The 18694-nt window shown below is 38.6% G+C and overlaps 1 protein-coding gene across 5 annotated transcripts in view; it reads left to right on the top strand.

The window, feature by feature from the left end:
* VPS41 (VPS41 subunit of HOPS complex) overlaps window positions 1-18694 on the top strand; it is a 347998-nt gene that overhangs the window by 246782 nt on the left and 82522 nt on the right. For 4 of the 5 annotated variants that reach the window (XM_059170547.1, XM_059170546.1, XM_059170543.1 and 1 more), the window contains 3 exons: window positions 7479-7541; window positions 9241-9306; window positions 11361-11408. In XM_059170547.1, coding sequence (XP_059026530.1) covers window positions 7479-7541; window positions 9241-9306; window positions 11361-11408 — 177 coding nt within the window. The remainder of the gene's footprint in view (window positions 1-7478; window positions 7542-9240; window positions 9307-11360; window positions 11409-18694) is intronic. The other variant, XM_059170545.1, reaches the window with a different exon arrangement.

Here is an 18694-nt window from a genome sequence, read left to right as displayed (position 1 = left end):
AGGGGGACGTGTCACCTTAATCATTACTGCTGTGCCACTTGTACTTCAGTGACTAGTCTGCAGTCCCTGCAAGACAAGTAGTTTAATGCCTTTCTGCCATAAATCCACAAAATTGGATTTTGTGGGCATGATTTCTGTGGGCCGGTGGTTTTCATTTTCACACAAGTTATGAATGTTTCTCTTGAATTATAGAATCTTTTGATAAGCAATCATAGTTTATCAGAAGAATAAAGTGTCTTACAATGGCCACATTAAATAAATGTAAAATCAATATATGTACAGTTTTCTAAAAACCTGGCACCCACTTCCTCAACTGAGGACATACATCACTTGTGCAGTGTATAACTAACAATTATCAGTGCTTCTTGCTGATGTTGAGCTGTGACATTTAGTGGTTGTGGTGATTGATTTTCCACTTATAAGAATGTCTTTTTTGTTTTTCAGTCGATGGAAGTCTTTTCTAATGTTGGTTTGCAATGATAAAATTCTGATACACAGTGTATTTAAGCTACTTTTCTAAAATAACAGTTCGAGAAAAGTGCATTAAGAATCATTACACAGGGGCGCCTGGGTGGCTCAGTTGGTTGGACGACTGCCTTCAGCTCAGGTCATGATCCTGGAGTCCCGGGATCGAGTCCCACATCGGGCTCCCAGCTCCATGGGGAGTCTGCTTTTCCCTCTGACCTTCTCCTCGCTCATGCTCTCTCTCACTGTCTCTCTCTCAAATAAATAAATAAAGTCTTTAAAAAAAAAAAATCATTACACAATCTTACATATTCCTGACTGAAGAGAGCACATTTCCTAATCTGATTTTGTATTTTTACATGATCTAAATTCACTGGGTCATTAAGATGAGTAAATGAAAAACAGTGTGCTCTGTGTTTACACAGATTTACACAGATTTCTTTTAGCAAAAGAAAAATGAAGTCCTCTTGACACACAAGAATGCATTTTACATATCTAAGCTTAATGTTGCCCAAAAGGTCCTTTGAAATGGTAGTTGGAACCCTGTGCTTTCCAAAGATCACTGTCAAATTTTACAGTATTTTCTAAAATTCTGAGGTGGACCAGACTATCAGGAAGGTGAGGGAGGAGCCTGGTACATATGGAAATTGAGAATTATCCGAACAATTGAAACCTTTTAGTATTTATGAATTTGTAAAGGAAGGTCATCTTTATTTATTTATTTTTGTCCTTAAAGGTGAGGAATTTGTTCTGGGCTGACAACCAATTTAGTTGAACTTAATTGTTGGAAGAGAATATTCATTTTTCAAATTGGAAAATAATTTTTACTGAAATAACTTCATCAGTGAATTTTCAGAACTTTAAATGTTGAATAATTATTATTTGATGTGGCAAAGTGGGATATTTTAATTGTGTCTAGTGTATAATGACCCTCAGATATCACCTGGTATACTTCTTGGCAAATACCTGTTTTCCAATTTAGGCAGATTTTTAACTGCCATATTTTGGTGTATACCTGTGATACTTTTTGTTTTTGTTTTTGTTTTTTAGATTTTATTTATTCGACAGAGGAAGACACAGGGAGAGAGGGAACACAAGCAGGGGGAGCAGGAGAGGGAGAAACAGTCTTCCCACAGAACAGGGGACGGGGTGGGGGGGGTGCTCCCGTAACCCTGGGATCATGACTTGAGTAGAAGGCAGATGCTTAATGACTGAGCCACCCAGGCACCCCTTGTGGTACATTTTTTAAAACGGTTTTCACATATGTTTTATTAGCATTGATAGAACTGAAAATAGATATTTTGGTGCACATAATTTATGTAAGCTAGCAGTATTGGGAAAATGAGTAGCTAGTATAGAATGATCTGGCAAAGTGGTCAGTAATGATAAAAACACAAAGATTATTACAAAGATAAACTCCAGATATTTAGATCTAATGCATCTTTAAATGGCTGTTGTGATTTTTCTTTCTATAGTGTATTAAGACCCCTAGATAATATATGTCACCTTCATACATAAACTAGAATCAATTTAGTGTAGAGTTCAGGGTGGAGATATTTTCTCTTAAAATTTGGGAGATGTTGCTTCCTTTTGTCTGACCTTTATTTTTGTAAACACGTCTGAGGCCAGCATACTTCTGTTCTTTCACAAAACCTTTTAAAAAAAAAATTTTTTTTTTGGTCCTGCCTTGGAGCTTAGAGTAATAATAATAACAACAATAAAACAACAATATACAGCCCTTGTAGTTCAGTTTGCTAAGTTATGTCTTGTTCAGGTCTATTTTCATTAATTTTGTCTGGAACACAGTAAGTCCTTTTGATCCATATACTGAAGTATTGTTTTCATTTCAGGAAAGTTTACTTCAGTTCTGATTTTGATTATTGCATCACTTCCATTTATTTTCATTTCTTCAAAGAAACCCAATAATACTTAGGCTGGAGGCAGTTATGGAGCAGAGGCTTATACTGGCTCTGTATTCCGCCTGCCTGGGCGGGATTTCCGCTGCTTCCTCCACTGGGCCCTGGGCATGCTGGGGGGCTGCCTGGGAACATTGCCAGGTGCTGGGTGTATGGTGAGTGCTCTGGGTTTATGTCAGCCGTTTTCACTGCTCACCATTCACTTCTTAACCCATCGCAAACTGGCCTTTCCTCCGTCCTGCATTATTGTAGCTAAACTTTCCAAGGAAAGAGGGTGAATGGATAAGCACCGTTAACCCTTCTCCTTTTGAAAGTATGTATATTGTTAGGAAAACCTGTCATACTGCATGTGTGACGCACACGTGGGCACACACACTGTATGTGCTTTTCTTTCTCATTTTCTGCTCCTCCTTTCTCTGTAGTTAGGGAGTCTCTTGTTTGTTCCCTTTGCTGATTTGCCTTTTTCCAGTCTCCATGTTGCCTCATGGAATAACGTTTTATTCCATCTTGGATGTTTAATTTTCCTGAAGTTTTTCTCTTGCTCCTGGCTCTATTTTCATATCAGCCAGATATATATTTAATTTTAAAAATTTACAACTTCCTGTATTTCTTTATTTTTTTTAAGATTTTATTTATTTATTTCATGGAGGGAGAGTGAGCGAGCACAAGCAGGGGGAGCTGCATGCAGAGGGAGAGGGAGAAGCAGGCTTCCTACCAAGCAGGGAGCCCGATGTGGGGCTCCATCCCGGGACTCTGGCATCATGACCTGAGCCTAAGGCAGATGCTCAACCGACTAGAGCAGCCAGTGTCCCTTTTGTGTGTTAGAGTGCCATGTAGTATATAGTCTAAAGGTTAGGAATGGAATCATGCTGCCACATTTTAGCTGTGTGATGTCAGATACATTATTCCTATCTCTCTGTGCCTCAGTCTGTTTCCTCCTCTATAAACTGGGGATAATGATGGTACCTGCCTCATTAATTATTAGAAATAAATGAGTTAACATTTATAAATTGTTTGGAGTAGTAGAGGAACAGAAGAAACATGTAGTAATTGCTAGCGATCATCAGGTCATCTTTCGGCTCCAGACTCACAGACGTCTTTTCTTAGTGAAGTCACTGAACAGTTTTCCAGTTTTCTTTCTTTTCTGGCTACTAGTAAACATTTTTAAAAGTGTGCTTTTTTTCCCTCTGAGTCATCAGAATTGTATTCTGCAATATCATTTTTACCGACCTGTGTGTGTGTTTTGTTGCTTTTTTATCCATTCTAGAACAAGGAGAAGAGAGAGCTCTTTCTGAATCCGGGTTAGCAAACAGAGTCTACATCTGATTGCTCTTGGCCCTACCTGTTAGCATTTTGGGTGTTGTGGAATCACCTTCTTCTCTCCACACAAGGACCCTGGGAAATGAGCTTGATTCCCTCTGACCAGAGCTCATCGGTTAAGACAGCTCCCCCAGTGACATGGGAGCCTCTGGTGCTGCTCCTGGGTCTCTGACACTCTTCATGGGTGGAGAAAAGGAAATCCAGTCTCCTCTGGGAGGGTCTCTTCAGCTCCCACCCCAGATGGAACGGCAGCTTCCATGTTCATTCCTGTTCCTACGTGCCCTTGTTTCTGTTGGAGACTGGGGTTTGAAAGAATGGCCTTTTCGAGGGAAGTACAGCCGGGGAGGTTGTCTGAGCCTCTGGCCACCTCACTCATGGTTCCTTTCCATCAGATGGGCTACATCGCCCGGTTTTCTGGTTGGCAAATACATAGAACTCCATGCTCACTTGGGGAAGATCTACACCTTCCTTATGGTTCCCTGAGAGCAGGTTTTCTTTACTTGAAGTAGTAAAACATATCACATGCCTTCCGTGGCCCTCACATGGCCCTATGGGTCTGGTGTTAATGAGAAATTTGCCAGGACTGCCATAGATTGGCTGTAAGGGCTCCTGCTCTGAATTTTCTCTTTTTCTTCATTAGGTATTTTTGTGACTAGTTGGGGGAGGTGGTTAGAGGATACCATTTTCAAAAAGACCCCTTCTGTTTTAGCCTTTAATTACAGGTTCTTACCTGGGATGAGATCTTCCTTAAAGCCAGAACTCTCTAGGCAGACATTCAGCAGATTCCTTTCACAGACGAGTATGATATTCACTGACAAAAATGGCAAAATAAATAAAGAGGGAGGAAGAAGAAATAAATAAAAACTGTTTTGGATTTTATTAGCTATGGTGGTATAACTTACAAGCAGCTCGTTTGGCCTGTCACATTAGTGAAATGAACCAAAACAGTGCAGATTTTACAAATCACCCTGGTTGTACCAATCAAGTTTATGAGAGCTGTCTTGTGGAAGTTCTAGTGTTTTCCATACTGATGGAAGAAACAGGAATATTTAAAGAAGAGGTTATTCAGTCAAATGTAGCAGTAGGGTATGAACCCAGAACCAAGAACCTAGTCTGTTCACTTTTCTTTTGATTCCGCCTTATTCTACTATTACATCTCCAATATGGGTTTGTTTTTTTTTTTTTAATGTGGGTTCATAGTTTTTAAAGGGGCACTTATCCCTGGTAATTTGTAATTTAATTTCACCATTCGAATCACAGTCCTAATATTTATCTTCTGATTACTGATGCCTCAGTCTTTTTCAGAGGGCTTATACTTCCATTTATTTACATCTCATATACTTTTCCCCACCATAAAAATCACGTAGCTTTTGTTCTTAAAATCACCTTTACCCTCTTGTAGCCAGAAGAAATCTTATCCTTTGGAATGAATGGTCTGCTTCATTTAGTTTCAGCTTTGATCACAGAGTTGCCTAATACAGAGTCTGACATTCACCTTCCCTTTATTTTGGTAAATATTTGAGGTTTTTGATAAAACATTCAAAAATCCTCTATCATTCCATCATTCCCTTTCTGGTTCCACTTTTCCTACACTTTCTGTAAAAAGATACCTTATTTCCATATTTTAAACTGTCTCATATAATGTTAGTGTGTAAGAGAATAGTGCTTCTTACAACCTTGGCCAAGTCCTTTATTTTTCTGCAGTATCACCTGGTTAGTAGGCATAATGGTGTTTGCTATCATACCTACCAGTGTTGCTATAAGGACTGCATGAGGCAGGGCAGGATTTTCAGTGATAGCCAGGTATAATTAAATATTTAAATATTTATAATTAAGTAAGTTTTAAATAAATTTAATAAATAATTTAAATACATTTTATTTTTTTAAGATTTTATTTATTTGTTCGATAGAGAGAGATCATAAGTAGGCAGAGAGGCAGTGTCAGGGAGAAGCAGGCTCCCTGCTGTGCAGAGAGCCCGTTGCTGGGCTCAATCCCAAGACCCTGAGATCGTGACCTGAGCCGAAGGCAGAGGCTTAACCCACTGAGCCACCCAGGCACCCCAATTTAAGTAAATTTTAAATGAATTAAAATACCATTCCATCCCACCAGAACTAGAGTCTGGCCATTAGTATCCAGGGATCACATCAAGAATACCTTCAACAGACCTCCTTGGGGAAAATCATATACCCTCTTTGTTACATGTATACACAGTATACCATGTGCTGTTGATGGAACCCAGAAAACATACTTGGCACAGGATGAAAAAAAAATAGTAGTCACAAAATGGTTGCCCTTACAATTTTATCTCTTCATGAATGAATTTGTCTCCAAAAATTGTATCACAAGTAAATTTTCTTCTTTGAACTCGCAAAAATGAAGATGAAAACAAGAAGAAATCAAAAGTCTGACTAGTCTTATAACTACTTAAAAATTTGAATTTGTAATGAAAACTTTCTCACATAGACCCCACCCTGGATGGCTTCACTAGTGAATTCTTACAAAATTAAGGAAGAAATAATACCCCTCTTCTAGAGACTAGAAGAGTTTCCCAAGTGCTGGGAAGTAATTCTAGGTGCCCCTAATATCTCCAAGTATCTGAGAGCCCCTGGAATCTTAAGCTCTGCTGATGAGAGTGAAAATTGATCAAAACCCCTTTGTGAAATGCTTTGGCTGTTTATTAAATGTGAACAGATGCATAGCCTATGACAACAGTTCCACTCCTACTTACGTACTCTTCACAAATGTGTATCTTAGTGCCCCAAAAGATTTGTAAAGAGTATACATAGCAGCATTATTTATAATAGCCCCAATTTGGAAACAATCCAAACGATCAACAAAAGGCGGACACATGAATTATGGTACATTCATACACTGGAATACTATACAACAGTGGCAAAGAACCAGCTACTGCTATACATAACAGTTGGGTAAATCTTGTAAGGAAGATGGTGAGTGAAAGAAACCAGTGAAATAATTCATGTTACTGTGTATATAAAATTCAGACACCAGCACAGTTCATCTGTGGTGATAGACTTTAGAGTAGTGGCTCATTTGTTAGGTGGACGAAGAATGCGAAGAAACACAGAGGTGCTTCTTGGGTTCTAGTTCTTGATCTGGATGGTGTCTGCAGGGATGTGGTTAGGTCATGAAAGTTTATCAAGCTGTAAATTTATGATTTGTACCCTCTGCAATAATGTGTATTATTCCATTTTTAAGTAAACCACTCAGAGATTTAGTATGGATAAAGTAGTCTGGAACAACTTTAAGGTTGTTAGATGGTAAGTAGAAACTTAAATCTTAAGTTATACACTCGCACTAGATTCAGTGTAAGATTATAAATGAAGTGCAGTTCACCTAATCTCTTGCCACATTGATCTGCATGGTTGATTATATATATATGACTCAAAAAAGAAGTACCTTTTTCCTTCAAGGGAAGGAAAAAGTAATTCCTTTAGGGGAGCCTATGGGAAGTTCATAAAAGAATATTAATAACCTATTCGTATCTAGTTCATTTTTAAAAGCTGGCATCCATTTAATAAAACAAATTTGTGGTGAGTAAAGGGAACTCTGTCCATGAGATGCTAATAAAACCTTAATTGCAGTGGAGTACTCTCGCCCTGATAGAATTGTTTTCATTGGTAGTTAATAGAGATCACAGGGGCCTTAGATTATTACATATTCTGCTTTTTTTTAATCAATAGTTTATATTCTTACTGAATCAGCAGCCTTCTTTGTTGCTGTCAGGGTGAACTGACAGGATCCATTTTACTTTTCAGGTGCAGGTCTTTGGACTGTATTCTGGAGAAGAATTTCATGAGACTTTTGACTGTCCCATTAAAGTAAGTATACAGTAAGTTTTAATTTTTCTAAGGGCTTTCTCAGTGGAGGCAGTAGGGATTACAGCACTTTGAGCCCTACCAGTGTTGCATTAATTTGGTCAGTAAGCATCTCTTCAACACTTAAGGAAGCACTAGATACCATTTGATGGCATCAAAAAGCACAGGATGTTTGTTATACAACTGTGCTGTCAGTCTGCCCCAGGAATCTTTTCTTGTAGAGAGTGAGAGGATACGTATACACAGTCTGCGATTAAAGACTCAAAGAGGTACAAACAATATTGAGGAGTCCAAAGCCGAGAGGAGTTACTTTTAGTTGTCTGTATTAGTGATGGCTTCACAGCAGGAGTGATATTTGGGTGGGCTTTAATAAATGGACAGGGCAGACAGAGAAACTGGCTTCCATGTGGAAGAACAATGTAATATAAACGGAGAGGCCAGAAAGTTCAAATTGTGTTCAGGAAGTGGCAAAAAAAAGCCTAGTTTAGATGGCACATAAAACACTGACTTGGCAGGAGAGCTGTACAGGCAGATTGGGGCTGCTTTTGTTTTCAGGCTAAGAAATTTAGGCTCCATGTGGTAGATAAGGAGAAATTATTGAATGTTTAAGAGCAGAGAAGTGACATAAACTGAGCTACGCTTAAGGAAAATGAATATGGCGACTATATACAGTATAGATTGGAGGGCTGATAGCTGTGCGGAAGGAAGAGCAGTCTTAGATAACAGTTATGGTCAGTAAAGTGACGATTAGAGTTGTTGAAGGGAGAGGTCATTCATTGTTTTCACTTGTTATTCAAACCCTTATTGATCAACAGGTAAAGGAGAGATAGGATCTGATATGTGTTTTCCAAAGGCATCTCCAGCAGCGTGGAGGGTGATTTAAGCAGGAGAGGGACTGCAGGCCAAAGGCAATTTAGGAGGCTAGTGATGTCCTCGAGGCAGGGCATCACAGGACCTCAGTAACAAGAGCATCGGGACTATTCAAGGGGAAGTCGAAGACAGGAATGTAGAAAGCCGATAGGAGGTCGACTTGACTGCAAGCCATTGTGAAGGGTTGGATGGGGTGAGGGAGGAGGCAGGAGCTGGTTCCTGCTGTGGTGCTGGTATATGGGGATGCCATCAGTTGCAGGAAGTGATGCTTTGAGTCAGGACGTTGCTAATTATGTCTTGACTTCAGATAACTTGTACATCTGGTGAAAACGGTATGGATGTTTCAGAAACATGAATGTGGAGCTCCGGATAGAGATTGGCCCTAAAAACACAAAGTTGATAACCACAGTTGAATAAGATATTCCAGTTGGTGCCCTCAAATCATTGGAAGGCATCCGGGACAAGGAGATGGCTGGGTACTTTCTCTGGGTTTATTCTATGAATCCTGCTCAGTTACAAACATTTGTGGCATCTTGTTGCCTCAGTTGAGCCTAGAGAGGGGATGCCCCCTCAGAGAAACCTCACTCAGCCAGAAACTAGAACTAATTCACTCTGAACGTTTAGCTTTTACCTGGCTTCACAGGAGAGATCTTTTTACAAAAGAGCAAAAACTCAGATGTCCTCAGTTGCAGACTATTACCTGAATAGATTACTTCTTCCCTAGCTATCAGGATAATTTTTAGATTATTGCCTCCTGTCATGTATATAGAATTTTCATTCTGTTCTTTAACTGTAACTCCTAAACCAATGATGGGTCCTCATTTCTTTGTAGATCATTGCTGTGCACCCGCATTTCGTGAGATCCAGCTGCAAGCAGTTTGTGACTGGAGGGAAGAAGGTAAACGCTTTGTGTCTGCCATTACATAGTGACTTGGGGTGGACGTGGAGGTTCGGTTTAGTTTTTAATTTATCCATAATATTTTTAATGTTTGACTATTAAGAGAGATTTTGAGAAAGACCAATGTGGTGAAATTGTAAGACCATCATCTTTTGGGGAAGCTGAGACCTCAGTGCTTCTCACCTCATGTGTTTCTTTGGAGTAGATACAGAGCAAGAAAAACAGAGCTGTCACTAGAACTAACATCTAGCGCTTTGAAATGTCCCTTCCACAAACAAAAAAATAGCATTTAAAAATAATAAAAGAGCAATTAAACTCACATTTTTAGCTCTCATTGTAGAAGTCTCTTGCAGGCCTTGATAAAGTTTGGAACAATTTTGGCTTTTTTTACTGACCTATTTCTGGCGTGTTTTCATTGTCTTAGTGCTACTTAAAAATTGAGAGGAAAGTAATTCTTTTGTACATTTACATGTTTATGTATCGATACAGTAAATTGTAAAATTAAAGAATCTTCCTGCTTATAGGATAAGTCAAGTTAATTTTTTTTCTATTTTTATTAACCAGTGATATTTTAAAACCATTTTTATAACAAAAATACTGTTAGTTTACTGGAACGTTGAATATTACTTCATATCCAGTTTGGAACCTGAGTTCCAAACTGAAAATGAGGTGGTCTGTGGTTATTTCTGTAGCAGTGTATGCCTTTCAAATGGCTACTCAGAGGTTCAGCTACCAAATGGTTTTTGAATGTTTTATGGTAGTTATCTGTTGCTTTCCTTTGGTTTGCTGCCTCATAGACTGATGGGGCAGGAGACCATACTGGTCATTACTTCGTATTTATCAAACACTGGTTTTAGCTCATTGTGATGGGAGCCCATTGCAGGTGCTATAGATCCCGATTCTGTTCCACAGCATGAAGACCACATTCCCCCAGCTCTGATTTCTGGTTGGGAGCCAGGCAGCGTCTTCCTTCCTACAGCCCAGCTTATGGTTATCCTTAAGCTGTAGCCTCATCAGCCTCACTTAAAAAATGTCTGTGTGATCAGTCAGTAGGAATTACAGATTTAATCTAACATTCTCGGGGACCTGGGTGGCTCAGTGGGTTAAGCCGCTGCCTTCGGCTCAGGTCATGATCTCGGGGTCCTGGGATCGAGTCCCGCATCAGGCTCTCTGCTCAGCGGGGAGCCTGCTTCCTTCTCTCTCTCTCTGCCTGCCTGTCTGCCTACTTGTGATCTTTCTCTGTCAAATAAATAAATAAAATCTTTAAAAAAATAATAATAATAATCTAACATTCTCTAGCTTAGATCTGCAGCTGATTCACTACTGGGGGGAAAAAAAACAAATATAAAACCAACTATCTCACTTGTTTTTGTTGACCTCAGGAAGGAGTAGCTTTAAAATTCCTCTTACTAAAGTATTTATTCATTAAATGCTTTTCTAGTTAAATATTAGGTGAGATACAGCATAAATTCACTCTGCTATAATTTAAATCCTTGCATTTTTACTTAAGACGGCGTGGAGATGAAAATTGCTGAGTGGTTTTTGTATGTTTGTGTTTTTAAGTGGCTTATAAAAAATAAACTTTACTATCTCAGTTCAGAAATTATGGAGTGATTTACTTCTGTAGCACTGCCTCAGAGTTTCTCCCTAGGCTCCAGCCTACATTTTGGCTGGGGCTATGGTCATCTGAAAACTTGACTGGGGCTGAAGAATCTGCTTCAGTTGCCTTCTTTGTTTTTTTTTGTGTGTGTGTGTGTTTTTTTTTTAATTTTATATCGGAGAACACAAGCAGGGGGATCAGCAGAGGGAGAGGAAGAAGCAGATTCCTTGCTAGGCAGGGAGCCCAGCACTCCTGACCTAAGCCAAAGGCAGATGCTTAACCGACTGAGCCACCCAGGCACCCTCAGATGCCTTCTTAATAATAATCCCTCATATACTTAAAATTGATAAATCATTCTGGTTTAAGTATTTTCCCAGTGTAGGTTGCCAGTTCTGTATTCCAGTTTCCAATTTTAGGAGTTAGAAATTTTACAGTTGTTCCCTCTTTCTTGAAGGTATTGTGTGAAGAACATGGAACTAATACGACTGGTGATGTCCAAATGGTAGGACTCAGACTCTGAACTTGGAAATTTTCCGTGTTAATTTGCATTCTTAGTGACCTGGTTATTCTTGAAGTTTAGTAATAGCTGTTGTACTGTGGGGCTACCTGGAGCCTCATCAAGTTTGCCATAGTAGTATTACTACATGGATGTCTTGTCCACCTGCAGGATACCTGGGTGAACTGTGTCAATTATGTATTCTTCATCCTTTGACTTAGCGTTTGATATCATTTACAGACATCTGTAGGAAGGAGAGTGTGGATGTGGCTGTTTGGGCCAGAGCTCATTGAGTAGATTCATGAGCATTGTGTAGACAACCAAGTAGTCCAAGTGTGGGTGAGCGAATATGGGAAGCATTGGAATTCATATAAAGATAAACATTACGATAGGCGGTATAGTAAGTAGAAGTACCAAATGCTGAACGGACAAGAATGTCAGGACTTTGGTTCATCTCTTTGGTTATCATTGACTACTTAATAGTGTGTTCTATGTTCATTATTTTATGAGAGAGCATTGTGATTTCTCCTTTTTTTCCTATTCAGTTCTTCAGAAATGCATCTGTAGACATTTCTTCTCAAGCACAAAAAGATATTTAATTATGTGTATATAAGATGAAAGTAAAATAAAAACAATTCAGGTCATCTGGTGAAAGACTCTTAAAAAATGATATTAAGTTAGAATTTCTGGATTAAAATAATTTAAAAAAACACATTAAAGGTCTAATGTATTATATAAAGGGCTAAGTATATTGGGGTTGATAAAAGTGTTTATGTGTGCTATTTTGATGTGAAGAATCATGATTACATGTCATTGTAAGTGATATAAAATCATTTTTAAGATTTTTTATTTTTAATTTTTTAAGATTTTTAATAGCTTTATTGATACATAATTTGCTTATCATAAAGTTACCAGTATAAAGTATACAATTCAGTTGTCAGTTGTTTCCAAAGTGGCTGCACTATTTTACATTCCCATTAGCAATATATGGAGGTTTCAGTTTCTCCATATTCTCACAACATTCATTTTTTTAAAGATTTTATTTGGCGGGGAGAGAGAGAGCAAGCGGGGGGGCGTGCAGAGGGAGAAGCAGACTCCCCCTGCTGCACAGGGAGCCTGATGTGGGGCTCAGTCCCAGGACCCTGGGTTCATGACCATGACCTTCGTAGATGCTTAACCAACTGAGCTACCCAGTCACCCCACCAACATTTTTATCTGTCTTTTTGATTATGCCATGTGGGTGTGAAGTAGTATCTCATTGTTTTGATTCTAATTATTAATGATGTTGAACATCTTTTCATGTGATTCTTGGCCATTTGTATATCTTTGGAGAAATGTCTCTTTCGATTCTTTGCTCATTTTTTGATTGGGTTATTTGCCTTTCTATTACACACTAATGAAAAATTGTTTAGAAATTGTGTATACATGTCCCTTGTCAATATATGATTTGCAGATATTTTCTCCCAGTCTATGACCTGTCGTCTCAATTTACTGCTGGTATCCTTTGAGGTATCAAGGTATTAGATTTTGATAAAGTCACATTAACCCCCTCCCTTTTTTTTGACACTTTCCTTTTGGTGTCTTATCTAAGAAATCATTGCTTAATTCAAGGTCATGAAGATTTATGCCTGTGTTTTTTCTAAGAGTTATGTAGTTCCGTTAATTTTAGGTCTAGAATTTTTTTGAGTTAATTTTGTATATGGTGTGAGGAAGAAGTCCAAGCTCATTCTTTTACATATGGATATCCAGTTGCTCCAGCCTCCTTGAAAAAATTATTCTTTTGCCATTGTCTTGGCCTCTTTGTCAAGTATCAGTTAATCGTAAACGTTAGCATTTATTTCTGGACTTCCAGTTTTCTAGATCTGTGTATACTTGTACTTGTACCAATACCCTTTTTAGATTTTAGAGTCACTAGTTTTGCTGTAATTATTTATGGGGTGACAAACAAATTAGCTACTCCTAAAACATTTTGATTTTGAGTTCTTTCTCTTTAAAAAGCCATCATAATTTCTCTTATCTACGTTAGAGACTTAAGAAACATTGCTATGTAAATGTGTCTTCCATTCAGGGACTTAGAACATGCAAACTATCGACTGATTTCTCTGGATCCATTAAGTGTCTTATATAAATATGTATATATTAAGCAGTAAAAAAGCAGTGTTTATTCAATAAACTGTAATGACCTCTTTGTATGCAATTAACTAGCTGGAGATTTCCAAAATGTGCACCAGTTTGGTGTGGTTTGCAGAAATCCCCAGAGCAATTTCTTCCTTCTGTGTTTGTATAATGTATACTTTTTTTTTCAGATTTTATTTATTTATTTGACAGAGAGATCACAAATGGGCAGAGAGGCAGGCAGAGAGAGAGAGAGAGGGGGGAGAAGCAGGCTCCCCGCTGAGCAGAGAGCCCAATGTGGGACTTGATCCCAGGACCCTGAGATCATGACCTGAGCCAGAGGCAGAGGCTTAACCCCTGAGCCACTTATGCTGCATGGTTTTGGCATTAGTGTGTTTTGTTTGTTGTGAAATATATTTATTTAGTTGAAAATATTTCAGGAAATATTCCTGATTTCATTAAGGAATGTATCTTTGATTTTAAAAACTAAGAAAAAGGCTTTGAGAGGGTGACAATAAAAGGGGGACACTACTGTGAAATGATCATTTTCATTTTGAAAATGTTGGCAAGTTTTTAGGAGGATCTGCCTTTTTATAACAAAGTTCTGGCATTTTATATGTTTGAAAAATGAGAAAAACAAAATGACACCGGTCCAGCCGCAGCTCTGATCTTTCCAACTGCAGTTTTCAACTAGCACCATAAACTAAGCTGAGCAAGTTTGAAGAGTCTAGCATTTAGCAAATGGTGATAACGTTGCGATAATCATATATTGTAGATATATCAAGACCTCTCTGTTTAGAGCAGATGGTGGATCCTATAGGGAGAAGAGAGAGTAAAAACAAATATCGTGTCTGGAGCACCTCGGTGGCTCAGTGGGTTAAAGCCGCTGCCTTCGGCTTGGGTCATGGTCTCAGGGTCCTAGGATCGAGTCCCATATCGGGCTCTCTGCTCAGCGGGGAGCCTGCTTCTCTCTCTCTCTCTCTCTCTCTCTCTCTGCCTGCCTCTCCATCTACTTGTGATCTCTCTCTGTCAAATAAAAAAATAAATAAAAAAATAAAAAACAAATATCGTGTCACTGAGAGGCTATGACCTTCCGACTTTGAAAGAGAAATTATTCTAGCCAGATGCAATATGGAGTAAAGGCATTTTTAACCCTTAAGAACACTGATCTTCCCTAGACTGATGCTAAATGAGTCTTTGAATTATATGTCAACTTCTGTAAACAATGGTGAAAGGAGCACAGAGACTAAGCAGCGAAATGAGGAAAATGGAAGTCCTACAGGGGGATATTTATAAGAAAAAATAAAAAAGAGATGTCTAATTTAATATTTTAGTTTTTTGACTTTATTAAAAATGTGCTTTTTGTGAAAACATTTTTTCAAGTCATTACAACATACAGTTCAGAATAGCCCTGCAAAACAGCAACATAGCAGAAAAAACTCAGAGACTGCAGTTTGACACATTTGTCATTATTTCCTTTTTAAGGTTCCGGCTTTTTAGGTCTTTAGAGATAGCTCCTTATCCATCAGGGACCAGGCGGAGGAGGTGTAGTTCTGTGTGGCATAAACTTTTATTTCAGGTTTTCAAGGTAACTTCTCAGTAGTTGAATGCCAGAGCTGGATTTATGGACTCCCTTGCTTGACACATGAGCATAAAAAGCTTATTCCAAATTCTGTTTTGTTTCCATGTTGGAGGGAAAAAAAAGAAAGAAAAAGCACATCTCTTAAAAGTGCTATTGGAGAGAGCTTTCAAACGTGTGACCTTATGGATTTTTTTTTTAAAGTGTAACCTCTTGTGTGGCAAAAATTCTAATACATGAACATAACAATGAGGTTTCTATTTTAGAAATAAGTCTGCCAAGCAGTTCTCACCTGGATTTTTTTTTTAATTGCTCAGTTTTCTCTGTCAGCAGATAAACTTCCGCTTCCTACAACCTTTACCTTTGAACTCTGAAATACACTTCATAATAGTTGGTTCTACCACTCTGACAAATTATTAAATTGTCACAATGCTGTTTGCAGCCAAGTTCATTTTTAGAAACGAGATAGTCAGCTGTTTGGTGTTGTGGTGGGATAGAATGAGGGGACCTGGCCGCAGGGACAGGTTGCTTTGTAAGCTAGAAAATGTCAGTCAGAGAACAAGGAAGGGGTCTGTGTGCATGAAATGAGGAGAAACACTTTGCTGAAGGCTCATGGCAGATTTTTCCTAAAGGACAGAGGTGGTAGCATTAGCTAGCTTCTGTAAGTTTCCAACAGTGATCTGCAAATTCAGAGTACATTCTTTCTTTTTTTTTTTTTTCCTCTTTCCAGATTGCCTTCTGCATCCTTTCTGGAATGGGATTCAATAGAGTGCCTTTTTGTACTAATATGGATCTTTCTAGAATCCCAACAGCCCAGTGATCCACTAAACATAACATGGAAAGGTGCTTGCTATCTTCTGCTGATGTTGGAGCTAGTATTCTTGGGGCCAAAAGGGATTTGACTGTCAGTTATCCTGCTCGGTTTGTTGTCCAGTGAATCTCAAGGGGTGATGTTTCTGCAAATGGTCACATGGCAGCTTTATACGTGCAAACATTTGTCATGCGTTACTCCGTAGGTGGCTACCAAATTTACGTCCAAATTTACAGTTGGACGTTGAGCCATCATACATAAATACCTTCATTTCTTCAAGTACTATGTTATAAATTGTGGTACCATTACTAGAAATTCATTACATGTTCTACACATACCAAAATTGATTAAAAAATATTAATAAGAAGTACTGCACAAGTATAACCTTCACAAACATTTTTTTTTAGGTGTGTAAAAACCAAATCATGAAATAGCTGTGTCGTAAAAGTATATTTTGGCAGGCTTTTTCTGTACCCTACTGAACTTGCTGAAGCTAAAAATAGAAACCCAGTTCTTTTTTTTTTTTTTTTTAAGATTTTATTTATTTATTTGACAGACAGAGATCACAAGTAAGCAGAGAGGCAGGCAGAGGGAGAGGAGGAAGCAGGCTCCCTGCTGAGCAGAGAGCCCAATGCGGGGCTGGATCCCAGGACCCTGCAGCCAAAGGCAGAGGCTTTAACCCACTGAGGGGGTTAAAGAAACCCCAGAAACCCAATTCTTAAAGTAGAAATCATTTCAGTGTCGATAGGCATTCTTCATTGCTTTCAAAATCAGGCGCCCCAGAAACCCAATTCTTAAAGTAGAAATCATTTCAGTGTCGATAGGCATTCTTCATTGCTTTCAAAATCAGGTTCACTTGTTTCAAATATTCATTGCTTTTTTGATATCAACATGTCAGATTCCCAGAGTCTTTTGAGATGGAAGCTTTGTTTTCTTCAGGGATCTCTCTTGCTTCATATTCATCAAAAACCTTTTGACAATAGAAGCTTTTTTCTTTCATGAGTTCAGCTCACTTTTCCATACGTAATATTTCCATATTGTTTGCAGCTTCCCCCTAATTCTGACGTCAGTTTGCCATCTGTCTTCCTGGAGCAATCAAACCATCCTTTGCTCCTTACTGAAACTATCTTCCTTTGCGTGCTGAGAGTACTGTGGTTTTTCTTAAGTATTTTGAGTAGTTAGTGACTGTGTAAGAATAATTGCCTGCTCCAGATTGCCCATTGTTTTCTTGTAAGGTTTAATACCTTGACTGTCATGAACACTGAGAGGTGTTGTCTACTCATATAAAAGATGTGTAAATACTGTCATTAACTTTGGGAGATTTTTTTTCTTTTTTTAAGATATAGCTATTAAAACAAAGGCATCTTAGCTGCAAGTATTGTAGGTTGTCGTCACCAATAAAAGCTGAATCACAGGCTTTTCACAGGACTGTTTTGCCCAAATCTCTGCTTCTTGAACACAAACTTTGTGTCAGGGTCCACACTAGGAGCTGTGAACACACAGTGCCTGGATTTTAGGAATGGCATACAGCGTATTTCCAAAAGTAGATGGGTGGCATGCTGTTGGTGGAAAGCAGTTAATCCATTAGACTATGAATCAGAATGGTGATTTTACAGGAAAATGAGATAAAATATTACCAAGCCTTTTGAGGGGGAAGAACGTGTATGTGTATATATATGTATGTATCCCTGTGGGATAATTTTGCCCTCCTTTGCCTTTGCAGTTGCTCCCCTGTTGTTTGTTTCCTTTCAGTTTTCAGGAAGTAAGAGTAATGCTACAGTTGGGTATGTTAATAAATCTTGTCTAGGAGGAGGAAAGAATCAAGGCTAAAAATATCATCGGTAGGGGTGCCTGGGTGGCTCAGTGGGTTAAGCCGCTGCCTTCGGCTCAGGTCATGATCTCAGGGTCCTGGGATCGAGCCCCACATCTGGCTCTCTGCTCAGCAGGGAGCCTGCTTCCCTCTCTCTGCCTGCCTCTCCATCTACTTGTGATTTCTCTCTGTCAAATAAATACATAAAATCTTTAAAAAAATATATCATTGGTAAAGAAGCAGCAGTCTCTCATTTTAGCCAGGATAGGGAGATATTTGATCATTTATGTGGCTTGGAAAATGTTCATATTTTGTCTGTGTTCAGACATGCTTATGGAGTGGTCTTGTTTTTGTCCTGCTCTTTCATGGTCACGAGGTTTTGTCTGATGTTGGTGTTCTGTAAAATTGTTTATGTTCACCCAGAGAGGACCAAGGCTAGCTGTGAGTGCCTGGCCAACTCCTGGCTGTCCGCTTTTCTCTTTCTCAGTTGCAACGAATAAAATGCCCGACATTTGCTAGATTGTTTGTGTGGAGGTACTTTACAAAAGTGTGTATGTACTCTGATTTCTTTTTTGGGTTTTTTTGTTTTGTTTTGTTATTGTTTTTTGTAGAAATGTAATTGTGTATATTGAAATGTTCGTGAAAGGCTACCTCTGAAATTATTGGCAATATTAGTAATATTAACTTTAACAATGTCTGGGCAGGATAATGAGTGGCATTTCCATGGCATTTACTGCCCCCCTTTTTTAAAATTTTTTATTTTTTTAAGAAAACATGCATTACTGGGGCATCTGGGTGGTTCAGTTGGCTGAGCCTCTGCATTCAGTTCCGGTCATGATCCTAGGGTCCTGGGATGGAACCCCACCTTGAGTCTGCTTGTGCTTGCAGCATGCATGCTATCAAATACATGAATAACTCCTTTAAAAAAAAAAAAGATACTTGCATTATTTTTGTAAGAAAAGGCAATAATAAAAGAA

This window comes from Mustela lutreola, chromosome 4 (genome assembly GCF_030435805.1).
Source record: "Mustela lutreola isolate mMusLut2 chromosome 4, mMusLut2.pri, whole genome shotgun sequence".
Classification (NCBI taxonomy): domain Eukaryota; kingdom Metazoa; phylum Chordata; class Mammalia; order Carnivora; family Mustelidae; genus Mustela; species Mustela lutreola.
The sequence above is the reverse complement of the archived record's forward strand: the minus strand, read 5'-3'. Positions and strand labels throughout refer to the sequence as shown.